A 21,635-nucleotide genomic window follows, 5' to 3' on the forward strand; every position below is an offset into this window, starting at 1 on the left:
ACCTTGACCTTGCTGCCAGACACTGTCCCTCGAGAGCTAATTGAGAAAAGAGACCACATTGATTCATTACATCCCTATCTTGCACAGCATATCACATATAAATCTGCTTTTGCCTTATCATCTGCACAAGCATATCTACATACTGTTACCATATGCAGGTACATGGCTATTTGACCATACAATTCTGTTTTACCTTCACTCCCCAATTTCTGGAAAGGATGTTATGTAAGTACTTATATAGTTATATAACCTTGTAGATGAGAAATAGGAGGAGAGGTTCCATATCAAATAAACATTTTCTGACATCGAGCCACTGTTTTCCATCACAGTTTCTACAAAAGCATTTAATGCATGAAACACAAACCAGATAGTTTACAATTAGCATGACCACAGAATGCAGCGGGATATGATTGAAAATTGCTAAAATGTAACTTCCATTTAAAATATGATAAGATTCTCTTGTCTATTTTTATGTATTAGTAACTAGCAAGCAACTGATTCCGTTGTTTATACAATGTTATATTGTTTATAGCATCTTACTTTAGCATTTAGCAGCATTTGTGTAATCTAAAACTGAATGTCAGCAGTAACAAAGAATTCTCCTGACAAATGAACAAATAGTGAACCATCGAAAAGCTGTTTTGGTATACACTTTACATATGAGCCAACTGCATATAACTGACCACAGTGACACTGCCACCACAATTTCCTGGAGTACTGCTAACGAAATCTTAAAGCCCCCCAGAACTTTTCCAACGGAGGAGGATGTTGCTGTGTTCTTTTTACATCACTCACAACCAGGAACATTCTGTTCTTTAAAACAGCTGAATTCCTCAAAAAAAGGGAACCACCTCTGACCTTCACAGTATTTAGGCAGCTGTAAACCGTATAACTTTGACAGGTTTGGTTGAGCCAGAATGGGAGCTGGACATTTTTCAGTCAAGTGCAATCTTGCAAATTATGGCTCTCTAGGGCCTTTTGCATGATACCACACATAAAGACCATCAGAGAACACTCACAGATGAAAAAGATAGCACATTCTGCACTAAATCTTTTCAGAAAACAGTCCTGATGCGTTAAATTCTGCAATATGAGTAGTCTTGTCCTTTCTTTATTATCCTTCATCAAAAGAATTATAATGTGGAATAAAAAACAAGTACAGACTTCTTACGATCACGCACATATGTTTTGGTTAGCAGTTATTTCTGTGAACATAGTGATACCTAAAATACCATTCTAACCATAGTCTGTCTGCTGACTGGAGGAGAACCATCTGTTGTACTGTCACGTTCATTCCTCCAGGCCTCTCGCTGTCCCTGCAGAGTCGACGGGTTGCAGGGATTCCGGGTCCTTGATCCATACTGGGGCCTTTACTGAGAACATTTGAGCCGGTGGAATTTCCTCTTGCGCAGCCCACTAAGCCAAAGGATTCCTTAAGATCAGCTAAACAGCGAGGAGGCACGTGTATCTCCCTGTGCTTGTGAAAGAGACATAGAGAGAAAGTAAACAGTAAAATATGCAGAGAGCATGAAGCAGGAGAGTAAGAGAGGAAGATTATTAAATGCAGAAATATTTACAATTTGAAGTATAAGAAATGACTTATACTTCAAATAAATGCTGAATCCTATATATATATTAGAAATGACTTATACTTCAAATAAATGCTGAATCCTATATATATATATATATATATATATATATATATATATATAGGATTCAGCATTTATTTGAAGTATGTCATTTCTACCATTAAAAATGTTTTTACTGTCAACTTTGCTCAACTATAATATATATATATAGCAGCATAATTCTTTTCAGCATTTATAATAATAATAATAAACATAAATGTTTCTTTGCACCAAATCAGCAAATAAGATTCGATTTCTGAAGGATCATGTCACTCCTCAGACTGGGGTTGTTTTTAATTGTGATAATATTTTTTCAGTATATTTTGATCCAATAAATGTAGCCTTGTAAACATCAGAAACTTAAAGTATATGCTGAGAAAACCAAGCTAAAGTCATTTATGCAATAGTTCAAGAGCTCTAAACTATGTGAACATAAGCAAACAATGAAATATTATGTTTATCCCAATTCAAGAGTGTTGCACAAGACAGGATGTTTGACAAGGACAGCCTTCTATAGTTTTTTTTTCACAGGACATAGTGTTCTCAGTGTAAAGAGTTATCTGTGAAATTGCATGCTGTATATATAAACATACAGTAGCATAAGTATTTGGACACTTTAGTCACTTAAAACATCTAAATGTCATTACATAACGTCTAAAATATATGTATCATTATATAAATTATGCTCTTCACTGGAATTGATATAGAGAAATTCAACATTACATCATTTATTCACCAACAGATCCTCTGCAGTGAATGGGTGCCATCAAAATGAGAGTCCAAACACCTGATAAAAACATCCAGTGAGAGAAGAAACTTGGTTTTGCTTGCTATCTTCCTCTCTCGTTCTGTGTCATTACATCTGGCTGCCAAGAAGTAAGCAGGATGAAATATGTATTTTTCCCCTCCTGTTTTCCTTCAGGCAGAAAACTCTCTGACCACATGAACCACACAAGGACTCTAAACAGAGGCTAAAAAAAGGCCAGGTATCAAAGACAGGCTACAGGAACAGAGAAGGACTCTCATGGGACAGGAAATTGTGTCCCTAAACTATAAGTTTAAAGGTCAATTTCGCACTTATAGACCTAAAATTAGTATAACCTTTTATAGGAAACTACAGTGCAGTATTGGCACGTAGCAGAAATGCTCACTGCTAAATCAAATGCAGATGCAATTAGAAAACCTTTAATAAAATAAATAAAAACAGGGGCTGGGCATGGGACCTAAAGTCTAAATGGAGCTTCTAGTGTAATGCAGCTGTAGAAGTGTAACTGTAAAATGCTATAAAAGATAAGCAAACAAAGTGTAAATGTCGCCCTCTGTTGGATATCATGAGAAATTCAGTTCAGTTGACTTCCAAACAAGTTCAAGTGTCATGGAAACATCTTGAAATCCTTAAAACACACACACACACACACACACACACACACACACACTGAAGATATAAATAAGAAAACAACTTCAAAAGCAGAAAAAAGTACCAATTGTCTTTTAATCCTACTTTTTCTTCTGTAAATCTGAATTAAAAATATACAAGAAAAATGTTATGTAATCAATTAAAAACATGCTTATTGTACATTATTTTCCTTTGCATAAAAACATTATTTGTGACTGTGGCCAGGTTATCAAACTTTTAAAATGAATACTCAGATAATTGGCTGTTTGCTATTTCCGTATTAAATGTAAACTATATAAAACATACAAATATTTATACTGTGGCATTTCAGTGAAATTATCTCCAGTGTAATTATGTGTCAGCAATAATGCTGGCTAGTGATGTGCTTTGCTTAAAATAAAAAATACTACTAAAACAAAAAAAGGTACTACTATTCCATACTTGCAAAGATTTATACTCAAATCTTCAACTCAAATTGCAGAATGATGCAGGTCTGCCAATAGTTCAGTTGTGCCTTGTTCAACCATGCCAGACATTAACACACAACAGGCTGATAAACTAAAACTAAACAGTATGCGCACAAAAATAGTTCAAAGTCTGTATAGGACATGGTAAAAATAAAATGCAAAGCCTTGATGACGTAAAAATAAGCAATCTCAGAGAGCCGTCTCTTTAGATTCTGCCACCACTGGTGCTGGATGGAAGGTCAGAATTTCAGTGAAGGTGAGTTCTGAGGTCAAGGAGAAAACAGAAGAAATAGGAAAGAGAAACTGGTTATATCTTCACTCTCCAGTATAAGCATATTTAAGAGTAAAATACTAACTAAATAAGTTGACAAAAACACAATAATCCACAAGTAATCAACATGATTCGAGACCATCCACTAACGTATTGTAAAGCTTTTAAGAAAAAAATCCATAATTTTTGTTTTAACTTTAATCCATCACCTCTGAGCAAAATAAGTGTCCATAATTGGTTGCCTAATCCATTACACCATTGCTGTGAACTTAAAGTCATTTAAACTTACTTTTCCACTGCTCCACTGACTGCTCTGCCTCATCCAGAGAATGATCATATGGTGGGGCCTCAGTCTCCTCCTCTGGTTCACGAAACTCAGAGAAGAAAGGAAGAGCCAGTCCCTCCGCCGCTGTTATTCTACTTTCAGGGTCCAGGAGCAGCATGCTGTCTAACACATGAATTGCTGAGAAGGAAATCAACATAAAGTAAATGACAAAAAATGATGTGACATTCAAACTTGTCTTCATCAAATGCACTAATAAAATATGTGCTTAGATCAAATAGTAGTTCATGCATTCCTTGGCAAACAAACTCAACAAGGTCATGGGTCCAGTTCCCAAGGACGGCATGAACTAATAAAATGTATACCTTAAATGCAATAAAAGTTGCTTTGAATAAAACATCTACAAATTCATAAATGTAAATGAAGTTGATAAAAATCTATGGACATTTTATTTATGACATGAAAATTTTAGGTTAAAATGTTTATGCATGTGTTTCTTTCTTTATTGTCAATAACATGATTTTTCACTTCTTTATGATTATCCCTTTCAGTTGGTCACTCTCTATATCACGTCGGTGACCAAAAAATTGGTAATCCCTACCAATGTGCCACGGGTGCTGCCCCTCCAGTGCCCTGTGTTGGTCTCCCGAACATTCCTATAAGGCAGATGATAGGACCAGGCTCTACACAGAGAAGGTCGACTACTGCTGTTCCTCGAGCAACCCAAACAGTAGGACTTGGATTACACTGGGAAAGCATGCCCTTCCTACTTGGAAGAGGTACGCTGTGGAGTTGCCTTCTCCTGGAGGGGGATGAGTGATATTTACTCATGTGAGTAACCCAAAAGGACTCTTTTGCACATGGAAGTCTCTTAGATGGCTCAGGCTGCATCATTTAGAGATGCAGAGTTTAGCCTGATAGGGGAAACTTGGCCCTTGTCACTGTACTGTGGAAATACACATATGGGATCCCAACAGGGCCATTCATATGGGCACTAGCATCGCACCAGGTTTTAAGAATTCATTGTATGAAAGGCCTGGCGCCGGACACTTTGCCACATCTGGCTGCCAGAGTACGAAGGACTTAAAAATTGTTAGGAATCGCCAAGCCTGAGCTATAAAAATATCTGCTAGCGAGGCACCACAAGCAAGCGCCCAGGATGATGCGACACCCCTAGTGGAGTGAGCATGCAGCCTGAGTGGGCAGGGCACACCTTGTGTCTTATCGGCCAAGGTGATGGCATCCACTATCCAGTGGGCCATCCTCTGGTTGGAGATAGCTTTCCCCCTCTACTGTCCTCTGTAACAGACAACGAGCTGCTCTGATGTCCTTAAGCTCCTGAGTTCTATCCACATACTGTTGCAGTGCAGGTACAGGACATAGCAAAGCTAGGGAAGGATCTGCCTCCTCCCGGGGCAGCGTTTGCAGGTTCACCACCTGGTCCCTCAAGGGAGTAGTAGGAACCTTGGGCATGTAGCCGGGCCGTTGTCTCAGTGTTGCACTGGAGTCAGCCGACCCGAACTCAAGGCACGATTCATCGACTGAAAATGCCTGCAGGTCCCCCACCCTCTTGATTGAAGCCAATGAAGTCAGGAGTAGGGATTTAATGGAGAGAAACTTCAACTCAACTGACTCCAAAGGCTCGAAGGGAGGAGTTTGTAGGGCTCTTAGCAACAATGCTAATTCCCAGTGGGGTAAGGAGGGGGGCCTAGGAGGATTTAGGTTAAACACTCCTGGGATGTGGATGGCATGAAAGGACCTCAGATGCTTCTGACTCCAGAGGAGAAGGTGGAAGGTGGCGGGCAAGTTGTGAGTCGTCGAGATAGTTGAGGATGCAAACACTGCGGGCACTGCGGGCTGCCTCTGCGACTTTGGTGAAGACATGAGGCAACAGGGACAGACTGAAGAGCAGGGCCTTGTACTGATTTGCCCAATCCTCGAAGGGGAAATGCAGGAATGGACTGTGTCACAGGAGGATCGAAACATGAAAGTACATGTCCTTCAATTCATGTAGAACTGCCAGGTCATGACCACCTTGTGCAGGTACCTCAGGGCTTGCACAAGGGTATACCAGTGCTGAGAACCAGTGACAAAACCTCCAACAAACCACTCATCCAGCCTTGAGTCTTTTATGCAACTACAAGATGGTCATGTCCCCACACAGAGAACATGCACCATCCACAAACGCTTCCTCAGCGTGCTTAATGCCCAGACACGTGAGGCAGCGAACATGACCATCCTGAGGCACCAGGTAACGATCACATCCAGAAACGCACGGGTGATAAGACATATTTAAAAAGATGCAATCACCGTGCTGCTACGATGTGACGCAGAGAGTGCCTGACTGAAAAATAACAAATATTCAATGCAATATAAAAAAAAATAATATGATGTAATTATTAAATGTACATTAATTTAAAATAAAAACATAGAAATAATAAAAAAAATAAGCAAAATGCTTTATAAAATACTAACACATGGAATATTTATAATTAAGATATATCCACTATATAATATTGGATAAGCCTGATTAAAAATTAGAAAAATACGCATTCACCCCCTTTAACGTTGAGCAAGAAACGTTCTTACCTTGTGGGTTAACATTTGGTAACAATGTTCGAAGATCTCTCTTTCTAAGTTTTGGTAACTTTGCTATGTAGTGTCTAGCCTAGAAAAAAAAATGGTTTCGATCTTTACATCTCATAATATATAGGTAGTGAGTGGTCTGCAAACTAGTCTTAGTATTAAAATGTAACTAAAACGCACATCTTCAGACTGTAGTTTGGCCGTGAACTCTTTTGTGGGCGTCCCTGTAATCTTCATGATCTCCATCAGCTGATCCAGGTCTGGGAAATGGTCAAGGATTCATATTGGGGATGAGACTAAGGGAAGTATTAACCACAGCTAAAATACAATGACAAAAATCGCCCTTAAATTTGTACATTAAAACCACAGCTTTTCTGCAAGGAAGGATACGGTCATTTCCTTTGAACAGTGGTTTCCCTAGCAGCATCTCTGCCATGATGCATCCGACTGACCAGATGTCCACTGATGGGAAACATTTCATCAAACACAAACATGTCTCTGTATTATCATCAGTTTAAATAGCAATTGTGCAATTTCTCATTAATCAAAAAATTATATTTACCTTTATGATGGCAATAAAATACACTGATCTTTATTTAGTATTAACATATGCTTTTAATCACAGTATGGAAAATATATAAAGTGCATGCAACACAGTACTAACCAGTCTGTGTGTAATGCATCCAACTAAGAATAACCTCTGGTGCTCTGTACCAACGTGTCACAACATAACCCGTCATTTCACTGTCCGCTTGTCTTGCTAGACCAAAATCCAGGATCTTTAATATAAGACACCAGGCTTTATCTTGACAAGAGGCATACAGCATGAATATACAATTACCACTTCACACATGCAAATGATGACATACCTTAAGCTCACACTCCTCATTTATTGCCAGATTGCCCGGTTTGAGATCCTGCAGGTTTTAACAGGTGAAGTCAGTGGCTTTGCATTAAGAAATACATGATTATATATGACATGTAAAACCACTTTACTCACCCTGTGTATGATTCCAGCAGCATGGATATACTGTGAACACAAAGAGATTCATGACAATATATTTGAGAGAGTAACTATTACTAAAGTCTTACAAAACTCACTTTAGTTAGATTCAATTAAGATTTATTAGCATGACTGTGTAACACAATGTTGCCTAAGCATTAACATACACATAACAACAACAACAACATGGATAACAAATAAATAAAATCCATCTAAATACATGAAAAGATAAAGTGAGTCAGTTTATAGTTAATCATGTTAACATCTAACATTGTGAATGATTATTCACAGAATTTAGCAACTAGCATAGCTGTGTTGCCATCTTCAAGTAAGAAGGGAATTTTCTCAGTATTACTGAGGTCAGCAGAACCAGGTTTTCTGCATACAGCAGGCATCTGAGTGAGGCCAGGGATATCAGAGCCAGCCAGCTCATTCATGTAGATGTTAAATTGAGTTGGGCTCAGACTGCAGCCCTGCCTTACTCCACCGCCCTGCCGTAAAAACACTTTTTACTGTTTACTCACTTTAAGTCCTCTCAACATCTGGTAGACCAGATACTGGACCCTGTCCTCTGACAGTCTCTCCATTTTCATTAACTTTCCTAGATCAGTACCCATGAAAGGCATAACCAAGTAACTATGCAAAAGAAAGGGAGAATCAGATGATGATCATGCATCCAAGAATTACTAATATCAAAAACAATCACCGTCAAAGCACTTGTGAAATACTCACAAGTCATGGAATCTGTCTAGAGAAAGGTCTGCAGTGAAAACATCCAGAAGTCCAATAACCTGTAAGGATAATACCAGTGATTATTAAATACAGCACAGAATGAAGCCTGCAAATTGTTTTCATTTATGACTGGGCAGATGAGAAACTTTCATCATTGAGGGTCATTTTTAGGTGTCTTACATTATCATGTTTCATGTGTTTGAGTAGTCTGAGCTCCCGATAAGCTCTTTTGGCAAACAGGTCAGACTGGAAGGGACGATGGAGTTTCTTGATGGCCACCTTTGCCCCTGTCCTCCGGTCAAGTGCATAGCTGAGGAACAAATCACCAGTTGTAAATGCATGCATGCATTTCAAACTAGAGTACATAAAAATCAATTGCATTGAGTACTATGGGCCATTTTAACAGCTATTGTATAATCTGCACCAATATCTATTTTAATGTAACTAATGTTTTTTTTTTTTTTACAGGAAGCAATCAAATAATAACTAATAAAATAATATATAATAATAATATAATACATAATAAAAACACTATTATGTACACAAATTGCAAACTACCGTACATGAATACAGTAGAAATGACAACAAACCCATCTCAAAAGAAACTCCTATACTAAAATATTTATTTTTAAAAGAAGAAATGTATCTTTTAAAGATACATATATGTCTGTTTTTCGTAGGTGATGCATTAGATTGGTCTGATGACGAGTGGTTTTAGGGATAGTGAATGGTAATAACCTACAGTATAATTTCAAAGTGGATTTTTTTTGTGTGGAATATTAAGGTGTGTGATGTGTCCCAATGGTAGTATATTACTCTGGGCCTTTTAAATCAAATATGTAAAGTTAAGGACATGCAATAAACCATCATCACCTGACCACAGGCAATGTTCGTCAACCTTTGCCATCTTACAATTATTAACCTCATAGTAACACAATGAGTTGTACACAACTTAATTTAGCAGGCACTTGATTTTTCATTTGGAACTCTCATTTTCTATCTTTGTTTACCTTAAATATCTAAAGGACGCAGAGAGAAAACATATAGTCTCATTCTCAAATACACTGTTTAAATGAATTTCTATCAAACCACTTCTGGGCATCTAATCATAAAGTAATCTTTCACTTTCGCTTGACTACCTCTGTCCACATCATTTGTTTTGAATAGACACCGGATATATGGATCTGCTACAATCCCTATGAATTACGTGTTTTTAAAATGTAAAGCACAATTCTTTCCAGGAAGTACCGAAAATGAGAGTACACTCACCATACTGTACCATATGCCCCCGACCCCACCTGTTTCAGATCTCTGTATCTCTCCGGAACCTCCCAAACAGCTTTATTCACCTCCTGGCGATAATAGCCAGGTCTTGATCGTACTGACATATTGGCGAATACAGCTTTAAATGTGCCACTTCGAGTTTCGCGGCTGTGATTTCCAGTTTTCCTCAACACTGATAATAGGAATCTACCTGTGCGCGTTCATAGCCTGTGCGTGCCCGCGTAACCGCTCCCTCTCCACCGTGGCGGTGTGTGGCAAGCCGTTTTAACAAAGCTATTGTGTAAACCCAAGTAGTAATACCTATTTTAATGTCACTAATATCTAATAATGTAAATATGTTAATAAGTAACAGAATAGTGACCAGTATCTTTTCCAATGTTACTACTAACTACGGCTCAGTCATTCATTCATTATTACCAAGTATGTTTACACATTCGAGGAACTTCACTTGATGACAGGAACTACTAATACAGAAAGTACAAACATAGTGCAGACATACATAGGAATAACACAGTAGGGATGGAATATAACTCTATAAGAATTGTTTTTTTAAATAATTTGCTATTTACAGAAACAGAAGTATAGGGAAACACTTTATAGATGTACAAATATGTGTGCAGATATTTTATTTACAAAGTGTGCAGTTTACAAGTGTACACATTTAACCCTCTGGGGACGGATTGGGCGGTACCGCCCAAAATGGCATACTTTTACAAATGTGTAGTTATCTCAAAAACTATTAATGCTAGAGAGATGCGGTTTTTTTTTGCCGTCTTCCTCAGATTCCGCTGAAAACAGCGGTGTTCAGTTTTTATATTAAACACTTCCCTTATTGCGAAATACCACTGCGTAAACAGGCCAATGAAAACGATTGTGTTAGGCAGATTCAACACGCAACAGCCAATGGAAAAATTGCCGCTGGGAGGAGTCTTTTTCTAACCCAATCAGAGGAAGGTTATGTCTTCTAGCCTTTCAGAGGACTGTGTAGCTCTGCTGTAGCCTTGTAAAAGCTGGCTGGACTATAGTAAAAGACATGTAATCAATAAGCGTTCAGAGAATCGGCATCAGGGTGGAGAAAGCGTTCGGAGTGTTACAGAGAGCGATCGGAGTATTAGCGAGCACAAAGAGATAAATTCGATCGATCGGAGAATCCGCATCACGTGGAGAAAGCAGAAAGCGATCGGAGTGTTAGCGAGCACAAAGAGATAAATTCGAGAGAGATACAGCATTATTACAGAATTGTTTTATCAAAATGGCAAGCAGTAAAAGATTTACGGCAGAACAAGCTCTGGAACAATTACTGGAAAGGCCTGGAGAGGCCTTTCTTTGCTCACTGGCATGCCTAGGACAGTTTTTAAAAAAAGTTAATTATTTAATTGTTCTTTACACGTTTGATTTAACAATAACACATTTCTGTCAAGCAAAGAGTTTGAAAAAAATATATTTTCTTTGTTCAAAAACTGTTCTATATTGTGTGTTTTTCAGTAATAAATGGCAAAAATCTAATTTTCGTTTTTGAAATTCTCTAGATTATTGTACAATTTTTCACTCATACTTCCTTTATATAAACATATTGCATGCATGCTTATGGTAGCTTAGGGTCTTCTGAATCCATAGATACCAAAAACAGGGTGTTCCATCTCCTTTACATATGATTTATAAGCCCAAATATAAAAATAGAGAAAACAGACCAAAAAGGGCTTAGTTCCAAAACTAAAAAAAACGCCTAGGACTGTTTGTAAATAAAGTTCATTATTTAATTGTTCTTTACACATTTGATTGAACATTAACCCATTGCTGTCAAGCAAAGAGTTTGAAAAATATATTTTTGGGTCAAAAACTTTTAACTATTGTTGTGTGAGGTAGGATTTTCAGTAATAAATGACAAAAATCTAATTTTCGTCTTTGAAATTCTCTAGTTTATTGTACAATTATTCACTCATACTTCCTTTATAGACATATTGCAAGCATGCTTATAGTAGCTTAGGGTCTTCTGAATCCATTGATACCAAATACATGGTGGTCCATCCTCATTACATATGGTTTATAAGCCAAAATGTAAAAATAGAGAAAACGGACCAAAAATGGCTTAGTCCCCTAAGGGTTAAGATTCCGTGTATAAATATGTCAGTTGTGATGGACGATGTATAATTATGATAGTTTAATTGGTCAGGCTGAAAATAGTCTGCGGGAAAAAACTGTTCTGGTGCCTGACTGTTCTGGAAGTCAGTGATCTGTAGCAACAACCAGAAGGCAACAGTTTGAAGAAAGAGTGGGTCAAAGGTGATTTTCTTAGCCCTTTTCCTCACTCTGGAGATGCAAAGATCTTGGAGGCTGGGCAGAGGGGCACCGATGATACTCTCAGTGGTCTGGCTGTCTGTTGTCTCTTGATGTCTGATTTGGTAGCTGAACCAAACCAGACAGATATGGACGAACATAGACTCAATGATAGCAGAGAAGAACTGTTTCAGCAGCTCCTGTTGCAGGATGAATTTCCTAAACTGGTGAAGGAAGTACAACCTCTGCTGGGGCTTTTTAGCAATGAAGTCTATGAGAGTGTCCCACTTCAGATCCTGAGAGATGGTGTTGCCCAGGAACCTGATTGACTATACTGCAGCCACAGTGCTGTCCACGATGGTGAGTGGGGGAAAGAGAGCAGGGGGGGTTCTCCTGAAGTCCACGATCATCTCCACAGTTTTGAGTGTGATAAGCTCCAGATTGTTAAGACTGCACCAGACAACCAGCTATGCCAGAAAACTGTCTATTTACTTAGGTACTATGACAACTTGAATAGATGTTAGTAATTATTATTAATAGTAACAAGTAAAACTGGAATAGGTATGAATAACAAATGATAAACATACTAATTAATAGCATTGAGTATGCTAACACAACATTTGTACTAAAAACTGAAAAGATTTGCTCTGCGTATTTAAAAGGTTTCGCACACAGATACACAAAAAAGGTGTGTTGTGATGCCAGATCAGTAGTTGGCGATGTCAGTTTGTAAAGAAACATTATGTGCTTACGAACATTTGCACATAGACTGAACGCATGCACATGACATCATTGCTTTTATTTTTTTAAACTTGCACTGTGAACCCTGTTTTCAAAAGTTTACGTTTTCAGGCCTCCAAAATGCTGTTGCTTGTAAATGAACTACAAAAACATAAAAAGTTTTTAGTTGAAAATGCTGTTGTGTAAAAATCCTCTCAGAAATTAACAGCTGATATCTGAACAAAGATTCCAATAGAATTCAATGAAAATAAAATTTGTTAAAGTAAAATAAGATACTTGTCACTTTTGGGAGAGTGACTAGTAGCAAAGCAATTATTATTCTTATGTAATGAATATGCAATACTAGATTCTGGATGCTAATGTTTTAAGCACTTGTGTTAAGTACAAGTGCTATAATAAGTCTCAGTTAGCTTAACGCAGAACATGTAGCAAGGTTTTTTTTTTAATTACATAAAAAAGAAAACAGATAGAATAGAAAAAGAAGAGCAAGCTAGTGTTAGAGGCCTTTCTTGTTTTGTTAATTGTATAATACAAAAAAAGAAAACAAATAGCTTGAAAACAAAGAGATTAGAGAAGCTAGTGTTAAATTTTTTTTTAAAGAAAACAAGCAGTTAGTAAATGAACAGTGCAAGTTTTATATATATATATATATATATATATTAAAAAAGTTTTGTTTTTTTAAGAATAGAATATAGAGTGCTAGAGTCAGAGGGTCAGATAAAAATGTTTTAGCCAATTACTAATGGTGGCTAGGGACTTTAAGCTGCACTGTGTTGGGAAGGTCACTCCACCAGGATGGAACATTTAATTTAAAAGTCTGTGAAAGTTATTTTGTGCCTCTTTGGGATGGTATAATAAAGCGATGTTCACTTGCAGAATGCAAGCTTCTAGAGGACACATAAGTCTGAGGGGTGCAGGGCCAGTGGTGGTTTTGTATGCAAACATTACTGCCTTGAATTTAATTTGAACAGCTATAGGTAGCCAGTGCAAATTGATTAACAGAGATTTGACATGCATTATTTTTGTCTCATTAAAACTTAATCTTGCTGCCACGTTCTGGATTAACTGTAAAGGATTGATAGAACAGGCTAGAAGAGCTGCCAAGAGAGCATTGCAATAGTACAGCCTCGACAGAACAAGAGCTTGAACAAGTTGTGACACATGTTGCGAAAGAAAGGGCATGATCTTCTCGATGTTGAATTAAGCAAATATGCTGGACCGGGCAGTTTTAGTAATGTGGTCTGAGAAAGTCAGCTTACCATCAATCATCGATCATAACTCAAAGGTTTCTGTCTGATTTTGAAGGAGTTATGTTTGATGCGTCTAAGTGGATGGTGAAATATTAATATTATATTCATATCAATTGCTCCTTTCTAATAATTTGTAAGGTAGTTGTTTTACTTTTAGGTGTGGGGTTGGATAAGGGGTCTAAAATATGGTCATGTAGAATAAGGTATTAATATATTTTTTAATATATGCTATATAATTACTAATAAACAGCTAAAATTACAGTAATATGCAAGGTAATAAGCAGCTACTTCATAGTGAGAATTGTGAGAAAATAAAGTGTTACCACTAGTTGGTTTAATAAATGTCAAAACAGCTTTCCATACAAGAGTTGCGTCACCAAGACAAAATAACCAAGAACACGATTGTACTTCAGTGAATGTGAGAACTGATTCATGTTTGTTCTTTTAATAGCCTTTAAAAACATTAAAACGAGTCTCATTGGCTTTGGTCATTTACAATTTGATCAGAGAATAAATGCTTGTTCCCCTGTTATATGCTATATATAACAGGGATTCTTTCGGTCTGCAAGTACTTCACACTGTTGAAATCTGCCTTAATATTTTTAGGTGCACATCTGAACATGTGTTAACATGTTACTTAAGTATTGGGCCCAAGGCAGACATTCCTTCCTAAATGAAAACAATCGAAGCCGCTTCCCCAACACACTCTCACTTGAAAAGGTCCCTCACTTGAAAATGTCTTTTACAAATACAAAACCTCATCTTCACAGAAATAATCCTAGTTTACAAAATTAAAACACAGACATGCTATTCGTTATGTTTATTAAATTAGTGATTTATCTTAGAAATATTGCATATTCATCAGGGACGTTCATAAAAATTATAAAATTGTCAGAAAATTTCTTCACAGTTGTTGAAACTATGCTGAATGACATTAAAATTCTGTTCATTATATTTTGAACAAAATCAAAATGGCATTTCAGGAAAGGACACAAAGCATATGAGAATACAGTGCTCCAAAATTACAATGTTAAATGATTTATACATTGTCCATTTACACTCTAAAAATGAACAGGTGAGAGGGTGGGGTAAGGAAACAAAGCACTTTACTGAAAATAAAGTACTTTAAGTCAAGTTACTATTTACAAGTAAATGCAGTTGCTGAATTAATAGACTATTTCAGCTACATATGGATTGTGTGTTAAATCTATTATACATATTTATAACTACATGATTTAAAGTGAAAGCCTTTAGGTAAATGATTACATCTGTTTGTGCGTTTAAGCATTGGAGTTTGGTTGATCAAGGTCTTGTGCGTTTTACTTGAAAGTCACAGTCATTTTATATAAAGGCATAACTTCCATCTTTCAGACTGAGACCTGTCATGGTTAGACTGGTGGTCTAAGTCATCATTTGTCGCTAGTTAAATATACAGCAATAAACGTGCTGGATTTTCATTTAGCACACTACACATTATCTTGCTGCATGTTTTTAACTAGTGGACAGGAGTTTAATGCCTCATTTAATACCTTCCCTGACACCTAACCAGCTTCTGCAGGATTATTCTGCTTAAATGAGCAGGTTAGTTGTCATGAAGGTTTTATGATGATCAGGTGACACAGATCTCATTGGCCCACACAGGGGGCTTGCTGTCATATGGGACAAGTACTCGAGCCTCTGCTCCTGAAGTATTCCCTTCTTCTCCGGTCTCATCTCTTTCTTCTGAATCCACCACTCTTCTTCCCACCCAGCCTGGCTTTTCAAGACCTTCCTGCACAGAGAACGGCTTTTCCAACACTTTCAGAACTCTCTGGACCTAATGGATTTGAGAAGACACCAAAGTCTTAAATGCAAATTTTGTAAGACTATGAAATGTATGCCATAATATCACATCACAAGAGAAATGATAAGAGATCACAACTAAAAAACCATGAACTACTAAGAGGCATAACATTTGTAAACACTGTTTAATAATCTATCTATCTATCTATCTATCTATCTTAGGCTTGCCCCCCCCCCAAAAAAAATATTATTACAATTTAAAACAACTGTTTTCCATTTTTATACATTTTTTAATAAATATTTCAGCAGCCATTACTCTAGTCTTTAGTGTCACATGATCGTTTCATTCAAATATGCTTTTCTCTTATTCTCAAAAAGGTTGTGCTGATCAATATACATTTTCATTTTTCTCTGATGTATAAAGATAATATTTATTAAAAAATATATTTATTTTTTATTTATGTAAAATATAATTTTTCGTAAGTCTTGTAAAACTGTCAATTATAAATTTTAGTGAATGCGTCCTTGCTTAATAAATGAATATATATAAAAAACAAACACTTACTGACTCCATACTTTTGAATGATAGTTTAAGTATAACAAAGCTAGTTATAGCCCCACCTCTGAGAAGTCACCATTTTCAGCTGCCTCTATTGCATTCTGGGCGATGTAGTTTCTGAGTACCATGTATGGGTTGTTGTTGTTCATAACATGTACTCTCTCCTTCTGCAGATCTGTCTCATCAACCCCTGACTCACACTCACGAGCAAGCCGCTGCCTTGAGAATTGGATTGACATAATATGCAAAATTACATAGTACTTAAAAAAAAATCATTTACACAGATCTTAAATTAATAAAACTACTTCTTCATGTCCTCTTTAGGTCTTTTTAGTTTCATAAACAATGCTTTACAATATATTTTTCACTGCCAACAGAAAATGAAAACATATTAAATCAAAAATCAGAGCATCCTTTCTGTACCTGTATTTTTTGATCCAGCTGGACCAGTCTTCTGTCTGTTTGGCCCTTAGTTGCTCTACAGTGGTGTCCATCAGCTCTTTCAATCTTGAGAGCCTTTCCAGCTGCCGGGCGACTGTCTTCCGGTCCGAAATCATCTGGAACAGTGCAGGGTTACTCTGAGCCATGGACAGCAGCATTGCAAGTTCCCTATATTGAAGGAAAGAAAACATCACTGAACAAGAATATGCAAAGAAAGATATTTAACCATGTGTTTTTCATTTTAAACCATATTATTTTAGTTATACAATTATAGTATTTATTAATGTTTCACTTGTACTTCACTTTTATTTTTATATTTTAATTTTAGTTTATGTTTTACTAATTTTATGTGCTTTTGATACTTAGTAATTTAGTTTTTATTCCTTTTAAATTATTTCTATTTCTAGTTTTACTTTTTCTGTATTTCATCTAGTTTTGTATTTCAAGGCTACATTTTACAAGTCACATATTCAATATTTATATTTTATTTTAACTTAATTTTAATAAACAATTTCTTTACTCTAAGAAACTGTAAAAGAATGTAATGCTTTTAGTTAATAATAACAACAACACTGATTATATTAGGCAAATTTGAAGGCCTGCTGAATACTTTTTGCTCTCAACAGCCATCCAAAAATCTTTTCCCATCTCAAAGTAGTCAGTGGGAACTGTGTGACATTTAGTCAGTGGGTAGTAAATTGATTTTTTAATTTAAGAGCTAGAGGAAATAGTTCATCTGGGCTTTCTTCACAGTAAACTATGCACAACTTTGATTATTATACACCATTAATATATTTTTTTACTGTCAATGTTGAACATTTCTAAACTTTTACACTACTATTCAAAGGTTTGGGATGAGTTATTTTTATTTAAACACAATTAATCCTATTTTTCAGCAAGGATGAATACAAACTGATCAATAGTGACAGTTAAACTAAGCAACCAATACTGTTTTCAAAATTGATAAATCACAATAAATGTTTCTGGAGCACCAGATCAGCATATTACAATGATTTCTGAAGGATTAAGTGACACTAAAGATTGAAATAATGGCTATTGAAAATTCAGCTTTGAATCACAGGAATAACTTACATTTTAAAATATAGTAAAATATTATTTAACATTGTCATAAGTTTCACAATGTAACTGTTTTTAATCAAATAAATGCAGCCTTGGTAAGCATTAGAGATGTGTTTTAAAAACATTTACAATTCTTTTTGACCTCAAAATTTTGAATGGTAGTTTTCATGAGAATGTAAACTGAGGTGTTACCGTGGATCCATGGTGGGTCTGTTTGCAGCTTTGAGCTCCTCTAGAGAGGCACACTGCTGCAGGAGAAGCTCTGCGGCTTGTTTTATAGCCTCACTTTCATCTTCCCCCTCCTGCTGTGTTGGGCAGGAAATCTGACTCAAGCTCCGGAAAGTGTTGGTGAAATCTGCACCTAAGAGGAAGAAAATGAGGAGAGAAATCAAAAGTATAATCATCTACCATCTGATAGAATAAGCATCTACCGTCCTGTAATGATCCTCCTTTTCTAACACATTTGGCACATCAAGACTGACATTTTACAGCACCATGAAAAACACAATCTCTCCAGGATGTTTGTTAGACTATCTTCATACCAGTGTTGTGCATGGTCTGCATAAGTTCTGTGATAAGCATCTCGTCCTCTGGTTCCTCCATCCTCAGCAGACCCAGTTTTTTCCTCATGTTGCTCAGATAGAAGCCATTGTAAAGAGGCAGATACTCATCCAGCACCTGTTCAGCCCGGTCTGGAGGTAGATCAGGTGCCAGGGCTTCAGCAAGCCGAGCTAAATTCCAGCGGCAGATGGCCGGCTGCGCTTGATAAGAATACCGCCCTGAAGTATCAGAGGCATTACAGATGAAATCTGGGTCGAAACTAGAAAGAAAAAACAAGGAAATTTAAGTTCATGAATGCAAATGACTGTTGAACAGTTGGAATAACATTTGAGGTTTATGTCAGACGTTACCGATCCATGAATCCGAAAGGCCCATAGTCCAAAGTCAGGCCCAGGATGCTCATGTTATCAGTATTGAGGACTCCATGACAGAAACCCACACACTGCCACTGAGCCACCAGCCTCGCTGTTCGTAATGTCACCTATCAATAAAATAAAAAACACTGGTTACACTTTATTTTATGGTGTCCTTGTTACATGTTACATGTACTTACTATTAGGGGTGCACAATAAATATCAGCTGTTAATTAATGCGCATCTTGTCAATAAAGCCGGTTATCTAATCAGCGGTAAATTCCATCAGGTGCGTGATTTCCCATAGAGCAACTGATACTAAATAGAGCCGTTGTTAACTGACAAGCTGTGCAAATCCACGTTCATTTATCACCATTGATTTGTGCAGCTTGTCAGTTAACAACGGCTCTGTGTAGTAACAGCTGCTCTATGAGATGTGCATTTATTATCGGCCGATATTTATCGTGCACTCCTACTTACTATCATGATAAATTATGCATAATTACCTAATTCAAACCTCAACTCCAACCTAACCATATAGTATGTACTTAAATGTATAGTTACACTGTAACAAGGACAACTTAATATTAAGTTTAACCAAAAATATGATGTTTACAGTACATATAGAAAAGCACAATAAAGATGCAAAGTTACTAATCAAAAGGAATATTACAAATCAAACAAGTATTTTATTCATAAGTCACAGATAAATTTAACTGTACAACAGTTCTATTTCAAGAAAATTAAAAAAATTATTTATATTAGCTAATTTAATCACTGCACAGTGCTAACATGCTCTAGCATAGTCTTAGTGGTTAAGAATTTAAATCTGATGATGGTAGCCTGCCAAAGTCATTCAGGTAAATAAGATCACTGAGGATAAGATGATGATCAAATACCAACAAGCAACTGCAGGAACTGAAAATAATAAAAAAATTAGCCATGGCACTGGTATTATTAAAAGCAATGAATAGAGCTCTGTCTACCTCTCTGAAGAAAGCAGTATTTCTTTCAATGCGGTCTGAGTAACTCTGGTGAATCTCTGGGTAGAAGGTCTCAATGACATAATCCAGCATCTGGGTTCTGATCTCATCGTGGCCATAGCTGGGACCTTGGCGGCCAGTGAACTCATCAGCTCGTTTGAAGATCTCAAATGATCCAAACCTACATCAAGAATCAGGTCAACATATAACATCTAGAACAATGACAGACAGACCTAAAAGAACTTTACCGGTGGCATTATTTCACTGATAGATATAAAAAATAAAGTATTATAAGTCAAAGTCAAAAAGAGATAGCCGAGACTTGTTATTGTTAGCTAAAACTTTATTTTTGTCAGTCATTTAATAAAAAAACATGATTATTAGATTAAAAACATTAAATTAAATTTCGAAAGAAAAAAATATTTGAATACTAAGTAAAACTAAGTTGAAGATCTAACATTTCTAAAACTAAAATAAGACAAAAAAATAAATAAAAGCACATAAAATTACAAAAACATAAAAATACTCAAAATTAAAAAGAAAAATCTATGCAATTAAAAAAAAACTATAAAAATACGTAAATAATACTAAACTAACACTTACTTGAGAAAGCATTTACAACAACAAAAACAACAACAATATAGTGTAAGGTTACCTAATAAAGCTGGGAGCAATGCGCAATACCACAGAGCATCTTTCCATGCGTGGCTTGCCATCATAGTAGATATCCCTCATGACTCGTGAATCTGATGTCACTACTGATCCAGCTCTTGTGGTTGGGACACCCAAGGCAAAAACTGCCTCGCTGCACAGGAACTCCCGTATGCTGGAGCGCAAAACCTTTCTCCCATCTGCCTGCCTAAAAAAACACAAAAGACAAAAACTGGACTAAGATCTTAAGAAAAAGAAAAGTGAAATTATAATCCAGAATTATCATTTTAAATATGAACAGTCAATGAGAATATCACAACACGATGTGGCACATAAAATACCGCAGTGAAATGCAGTAGCAGGCCTACCTAGAGTATGGTGTCAGTCCAGCACCCTTCACCTGGATCTCCCAGCGTCCAGTGGGATTCTCATGCAGTAACTCTGGGCTCTGATCCACCGGGGCTTTCACTTCTCCCAGATAACATGCAGCTCCATCCCCAAGCTGTCCTGCAAACTGTCCAAACTGATGTCCGCAGTAGCAGTGGGCAGCAGGCTCTGATCCTGGCATCACTTTAGATCCACTGAGATACTCTGGGCCCAGTGGATCCTTCAAAACCTCATCAGCATCAAGACCCAGCAGTGCCAGAGCTGGACCTGAAACTGCCACAAATTTTGGGTTCTCCAGAGGGGTGGGTCGGACTCTAGAGAAGCAGGCCCCCCGTACCTGTCGGACCCCTGGTTCGGTGGAAGGGTCCAGTGGAAGCTTTTTAAGAGCAACATTGTCAAACTCCAGTCGCTGAAGGCAAGAGCGACTTGTGTTTATCCCCATGTCGGCCATCCCCACATGTGATTGAGATCTACGCAAAATAGCACCGGAGCATGAGATATAAAGACGTGCTAAATGCATTCCAGCAGAAGCTATTCACATCGTAGTGATGTCTAACAAAGCCTGTTAGTTAAGGAGACTAGGAAAAAGTGACGGTCATCATTGCGTAACTAACTTACAAAGAGAACCAAGCTGGTCTTAAATGCCAACGGGAATCTGGTCCGTCGTTGTTTTTGTTCCCCCTGGAAACAAACACACACAGTACACAGGATTCGAACAGACATTTACTCAGTCCCCATTTACTCTCGCCGAAAAATGAATATTATATAATTTACGTTAGCTTTGACTATATTTACATAATAGCATGACCATGTAGATAAAAAAATAAATATTAAATAAATTTGCACGTATCAAGCAATAAACTTAAATTAGCCATGTATGAAACAACCAAATCAGATGATGTATAGCTGTGAAACAAAAT

The 21,635-nt window shown here is 36.9% G+C and overlaps 2 protein-coding genes across 4 annotated transcripts; both read right to left on the reverse strand.

Moving 5' to 3' along the window:
- Positions 1-3,101: 3,101 nt before the first annotated feature.
- mapk12a (mitogen-activated protein kinase 12a) lies at positions 3,102-9,894 on the reverse strand. Its single transcript, XM_052583061.1, has 12 exons — positions 9,636-9,894; positions 8,547-8,676; positions 8,367-8,425; positions 8,159-8,270; positions 7,632-7,661; positions 7,501-7,548; positions 7,296-7,410; positions 7,022-7,093; positions 6,812-6,891; positions 6,635-6,713; positions 4,052-4,225; positions 3,102-3,754 (listed from the first exon to the last, which is right to left on the reverse strand). The coding sequence occupies exons 1-12, from the start codon at positions 9,752-9,754 to the stop codon at positions 3,681-3,683; spliced, it is 1,092 nt and encodes a 363-aa protein (XP_052439021.1). The 5' UTR covers positions 9,755-9,894; the 3' UTR covers positions 3,102-3,680.
- Positions 9,895-14,326: 4,432 nt separating this feature from the next.
- selenoo1 (selenoprotein O1) lies at positions 14,327-21,436 on the reverse strand. 3 transcript variants are annotated; one of them, XM_052582120.1, is made up of 10 exons: positions 21,334-21,436; positions 20,697-21,185; positions 20,333-20,536; positions 19,681-19,858; positions 18,692-18,822; positions 18,323-18,600; positions 17,973-18,141; positions 16,683-16,868; positions 16,322-16,478; positions 14,327-15,734 (listed from the first exon to the last, which is right to left on the reverse strand). In XM_052582120.1, the coding sequence occupies exons 2-10, from the start codon at positions 21,164-21,166 to the stop codon at positions 15,519-15,521; spliced, it is 1,989 nt and encodes a 662-aa protein (XP_052438080.1). In that variant the 5' UTR covers positions 21,167-21,185; positions 21,334-21,436; the 3' UTR covers positions 14,327-15,518. The 3 variants fall into 3 exon arrangements, with proteins under 3 accessions (XP_052438080.1, XP_052438078.1, XP_052438079.1); XM_052582118.1 differs by having other exon boundaries at positions 20,697-21,387; XM_052582119.1 differs by having other exon boundaries at positions 15,528-15,734; positions 20,697-21,385.
- Positions 21,437-21,635: the final 199 nt, after the last annotated feature.

Source organism: Carassius gibelio, chromosome B18, assembly GCF_023724105.1.
Source record: "Carassius gibelio isolate Cgi1373 ecotype wild population from Czech Republic chromosome B18, carGib1.2-hapl.c, whole genome shotgun sequence".
Lineage (NCBI taxonomy): Eukaryota > Metazoa > Chordata > Actinopteri > Cypriniformes > Cyprinidae > Carassius > Carassius gibelio.

What these genes read in the sequence shown, in the direction of transcription:
- selenoo1 (XM_052582119.1), bottom strand. Translation starts at nt 21,235, where the DNA reads ATGCATTTAGCACGTCTTTATATCTCATGCTCCGGTGCTATTTTGCGT. An exon ending in ATTGCTCCCAGCTTTATTAG is followed by an intron (nt 19,859 to 20,332) that starts GTAACCTTACAC and finishes TTCTTGATGTAG; the next exon opens with GTTTGGATCATTTGAGATCT. An exon ending in ATACTGCTTTCTTCAGAGAG is followed by an intron (nt 18,823 to 19,680) that starts GTAGACAGAGCT and finishes TTTTATTGATAG; the next exon opens with GTGACATTACGAACAGCGAG.
- mapk12a (XM_052583061.1), bottom strand. Translation starts at nt 9,754, where the DNA reads ATGTCAGTACGATCAAGACCTGGCTATTATCGCCAGGAGGTGAATAAA. An exon ending in AACACATGAAACATGATAAT is followed by an intron (nt 8,426 to 8,546) that starts GTAAGACACCTA and finishes TTATCCTTACAG; the next exon opens with GTTATTGGACTTCTGGATGT. An exon ending in CTGCTGGAATCATACACAGG is followed by an intron (nt 7,549 to 7,631) that starts GTGAGTAAAGTG and finishes TAAAACCTGCAG; the next exon opens with GATCTCAAACCGGGCAATCT.